This window comes from Arachis duranensis, chromosome 1 (genome assembly GCF_000817695.3).
Source record: "Arachis duranensis cultivar V14167 chromosome 1, aradu.V14167.gnm2.J7QH, whole genome shotgun sequence".
NCBI classification, from domain to species: Eukaryota; Viridiplantae; Streptophyta; class Magnoliopsida; order Fabales; family Fabaceae; genus Arachis; species Arachis duranensis.
In genome coordinates this window covers 32569664-32574828 of record NC_029772.3, presented here as the reverse complement: position 1 = coordinate 32574828, position 5165 = coordinate 32569664, and the positions used below count along the sequence as shown (strand labels likewise).

Below are 5165 nucleotides of genomic sequence, written 5' to 3'. Positions count from 1 at the left end.
AGTCAGAAAATGCCCCCTGCCATGTTTAATGAATGGGAGAAGCTGCAAAACTTCTATGAAGGCTTAACATTGAAATCCCAGGAAGCTTTGGATCATTCAGCTGGAGGTTCCTTGCAACTCATGAAAACTGCAGAGGAGGCTCAAGAACTCATTGATATGGTGGCTAACAACCAATATTTCTTTGCTCATCAAAGAAGCCGCCAACCATCACAAAGAAGAGGAGTAATGGAGCTAGAAGGAGTGGATTCAATCCTGGCTCAAAACAAATTAATGCAGCAGCAAATTCAACAACAATTCGAGCAAATGACCAAGAGGATTGATAGCCTCCAAGTTGCAGCAGTTAACACTAGCCAACCATCAACCACATGGGGGCAAAATGAAGAAACTCAAGAGGAGCAACAGCAGGAACAAGTCCAGTACATGCATTCAAGTCCAAATGAATTCTATGGTGATACTTACAATCCCTCATGGAAGAATCACCCCAACTCAGATGGGGAGACACTCACAACCAAAACCAACAACCATGGCAGAGGAACTCAAACCAAAATAACCCAAGAAATAATCAAAATTTCAACCAGCAGCAAACAAACCCAAATACCTATAGAAAACCTCAAAACAACTACCCCAATCTCAACCAGTACCAACCCACTAACCAACCTACCAACCAAAATGCTTATCATCCACCACCCACAGCTCATAACCCACCACAAGCACCACCTGAACCCCAAAGACTCACCAACTTGGAGACCATGATAGAAAAAATGATGAAACTCCAGGAAATAACAAACAAAAACCATAAGGCCTCCATAAAGAGCCTAGAAAGGCAGATCGGGCAAATCTCCAAGCAAATTTTTGTTGAGAGACCTTCAAGCTCACTGCCTAGTGACACAATCCCAAATCCCAAGGAGGAATGCAAGGCAATACAATTAAGGAGTGGGAGAACGTTGATGAGCAACAATGACACTACAAAGAAGCAAACAGAGAGCATCAAAGAACCAACAGAGGATGAGAAGCAAACAAAAGCAGATCAAGCTAAGGAGCAAGTTGTGGTGCCAAACAAAAGCACTGAGAAACTCAAAGAGAAGGACAACCAGCCACATAGCTCAAGGGAAATGACTCAGGGACAGCAGCAAATAGGAAAGAGCATCACACATCCACCGCCATATCCTCAGAGATTCAACAAAGAGGTTAAGGACCAGCATTTCCACAAGTTCCTTGAGACCTTCAAGAAGCTGGAAATCAATATCCCCTTGGCTGAAGCACTTGAGCAAATGCCTCTGTATGCCAAATTTTTAAAGGAGCTTATCAATAAGAAAAGAAGTTGGGATGAGAAGGAAATCGTATTACTCATTGAGGAATGCAGAGTCTTGATTCAGAAAGGGCTTCCTCCCAAGCTTGAGGACCCAGGGAGCTTCTTGTTGCCTTGCACCATTGGGGAAGTGACCATCACTAAAGCAATGTGCGATCTCGGAGCAAGTATTAATTTGATACCATCCTCCCTGGTGAAAAAGTTGCATATAGAGGAAGTCAAACCAGTACAAATGTCTCTGGAGCTGGTAGATAAGTCAATGGTATACCCAGGGGTGTAATTGAAAATCTTTTGGTCAAGGTGGACAGTTTTATATACCCTGCTGATTTTGTGGTTCTGGATTCAAACGAGGATGATGGTGACTCTGTTATATTGGGAAGGCCATTCTTGGCCACTGCTAGAGCTATCATAGACATAGAAAAGAAAGATCAACAAAAGGAAAGATGAAATGCAGAAACAAGACAAAAAGGGGTTGGAAGAACAGGAAGATCCCAACAGAGGGGCTTTCCAAAGGTGACAAAGTGCAACTGATATATCAACAGTTGGGGGCAAACCAACAAGCTGAGGACTACTACACTGTCAGCAACATACTCTCATTAGAGCATGCTGAAATTGAACACCAGAAAACAAAGAAGAGGATCACAGTCAGGGGAGACAAATTGAGGCTCTACAAGCACCAACCACCATAAAAGAAAGCCTCAATGTCAAGCTAATGACAATAAAAGAGCGCTCCATGGGAGGCAACCCATGATTTAATATTCATGTCATTTTAAATTCAATAAGTTATGATCATTTGAGCATGAACTCTTTTTTTTCTTTCATGAACAGATCCATTAACTGCATGCACTGTTTGAAACATATGCTGAGAATTCTGAGTTTGGTGTGCTTTCAAGCACATTAAACCAATGTTACAAACAATTTTGTTTTACATGCTTAAAGTGTCTTAACAAAGCATATGGCCAAACACTAAGTTTGGTGTACATATAGGTTCATGAAAAAAATTTGAAATTCATGCATCAATAATCATACAATTGTTATTTTCCAAAATCTTATAAATGAAAAAAATTCTTTTTCGGTAATGAAGGCATCAATTGTGATGCACCCTTTGTCAAGAAACAAGTTTGGTGTTCATCAAACTTTGATGCACCGATTTAGAGACACAATTGATCCTTCATGAAAAAAAAAAAGAAAGTGTGATGGAAACAATTCTTATAAACATTTAACTAAGTGTGACATTGAGATTTCACTAATTGGAGGAAGGGGCACAATTTTCTTATTGACCAAACATTAAGTTTGGTGTCCTCCAAGGAAAGTCACGGTTTAAATGAATATAAGGATTGATGATTAGTAGAATATTAATAAAAGAAACACTTTAGCCACAATTTTTTTTTTATAAAAAGAACAACTCTAGCCACGGTTAAATGAGCTAATGTGTGTTGTTTTGTTGTGATGATTAGGTAGTCAAAGAATCTTCAATGAAAGAGACAAGACAAAGGAAAGCATAGCATGAGGACAAAATCTCATCACATCAAAAAGAGAATCTGCCACTCCATGAGATGATCACGGCAAAGACAATTGAGGAAGCAAGTTTTGTCTTCATTCATCCTTACATGCACACCTTTGATTCACATAGTATCCAATTGCATCCTAGCCTTTCATTGTTCATTTAAATAACACACCACCTTCAAGCCATGCACATGACCGAATCCTTGCACTCCAACCTGTTAAACTTCATTCCCTTCATCACTTCTCAATATAATAAGCTCAGCCTCAAACTTTCTCTTGCTCCATACACACATCAAAATCTCCAACACTCTTCACTCATTCTAAAAGCTCAATCGATCAAGTGATCATGGCCTCTTCTTCAAGAACCAAACGAAGAAAAGGAAAAGAGCCTATGGTGGAGGAGAGCACCCCTGAATATGACCGATGGAGATTCAGATCTTCATACCATCAATTATAAATGGAGTGGATGAACGACAAAAAGATCTATCCAAAAATTCCATTCTTATTGCCGGATGATGGATGCCAAGAAATGAAGAACAAAATTCAAAAGAGGAGGTGGGAAGAACTTGCATCACCAGCCACCCGAATCAATGCCAATATTATAAGAGAGTTTTATGCAAATATTCCAAGGCTTGACATGCGTGAGCCCCCAACATACAAGAGCTATGTGCGGGGAGTGGAAGTAGACTTTAGCTCGAATGCAATCAAGAAAGTCTTGGGGCTAAAGTCAGTCCGCTTTAGTGAACCAGGATACCAACAAAGATTGAATGAAGATCAGGATTATGATGAGATTGCTAGGGATATTTGTCTGGAGAACTCTGAGTGGGAAGGAGATGACAAAAATAAATATAAGTATTTGAAGAGATGTAACCTCACCCCGGAAGCAAAGGGATGGTATGAGTTGATGAAAAGATCAATTCTGGGCACAGTAAACACCTCAAAAGTTAACAGGGAGAGAGCTGTGATGTTGCATTGCATCATGGTGGGAGGAGAGATCAAAGTTCATGAGATCCTTGCAAAAGATATCCAACGGGTTGCTGAGAAGAATTCGGCCGGGTCTTGGTTATACTACCCAAGTACCATTTGGAGGTTGTGTGTGAAGGCTAAAGTACCAATGGAAGATGAGAATCCAAAGTGGATAAGCCAAGGCCTGCCCATAACCATTGAAAGAATGACAATGACTCCCGAAGCACATCAAGGCCGAAGACCACATGGAAGAAGGCAAAGAGAAGAACCAATGGAAGAAGATGAGCTACACCTAGAAGAAGAACCACAAGAAGAGGAGGAACAGCCGCACTTTTTCCCACATGGCAATATGGATATGACTCAAATGCAAGAAGCAATTGGAAGATTGTCACACCAATACACTAGAATTCAAGAAAGGCAAGAAGAGTACCATTCACAATACTTGAAGCATCAACAAGAACAAAAAGAATGGCAGCTGAAAATGATGAACCAACAAAATGAGTTTGAGTCAAAATTCCTTGCAATGCAAGAGGAGCATGCCTTTCAATCTCATGAAGCATTTGGGAAGTTAGCACAAATGCAGGCCGTTAAAAAAGCGCTTTGAATAGATTGACAATGATTAAGTGAGGTGGTGATCTAGATCAAGCACTTTTTCTTTATTTTTCTCTAATTTTGACTAACCCACTAACTGTTTGAATTTTTGCCTAAACTAACACTAACTTGCTCTCTCAGTATAGTACGTTGCTTTTCTGGTTCTGTGTCCGTTTCTTGTTGTTCTGTACAACAAAAGCAATTTTCTTCTGATTTTCTCTCAAAGCCTATTAACTGTTTGCCACATTGTGTCAACTAATCCTCTGACTACATTCTGGCATGAGAATATCCAATTTTCATTTGGATTGTTTGTGATTGTGCAGATTATGGAGGAAAGGAATCCTACAGCAAGAGGAGAAAAACTGAGGCATTATGATTTTCAGCCTCCATAATGAAAGAGCAAGATGTCAAGCTAGTGACAATAAAAGAGCGCTTGTTGGGAGGCAACCCAACCGGAGGTAACTTTCTTTTCATATCTGTTTCAACCTTTTTTTTCATATCTGTTTCAATAAAAAGGTTAATTAGTTTTATCTATATTGCAAGAAGCTAAGTTTGGTGTTGCACACCAAAACAATCTAAGGGAGAATGAAGGATTCTAAGTTTGGTGTTCCACCAAAATTCCATCATACAATATATTCTCACCTTCTGCATAATGCTAGCTTCAAGCATTTAGACAAACTAATTAACTATTCTGTTGTTTTCAGTTTTATTGCTTTTGAAAAAAAAAAAGAGAAAAAGAGTTTCACACATGGTCAATGAAAACCTTTGGCAAGGTACTAAGTTTGGTGTTCCT

General features: G+C 39.5%; 1 protein-coding gene across 1 annotated transcript; it reads left to right on the top strand.

The window, feature by feature from the left end:
- The first annotated feature begins 749 nt into the window (after nt 1–749).
- LOC107484737 (uncharacterized) lies at nt 750–1756 on the top strand. The gene is made up of 2 exons (XM_016105278.1): nt 750–1556; nt 1610–1756. Exons 1-2 carry the CDS (start codon nt 750–752, stop codon nt 1754–1756), a joined length of 954 nt encoding a protein of 317 aa, XP_015960764.1.
- The last annotated feature ends 3409 nt before the right edge of the window (nt 1757–5165 follow it).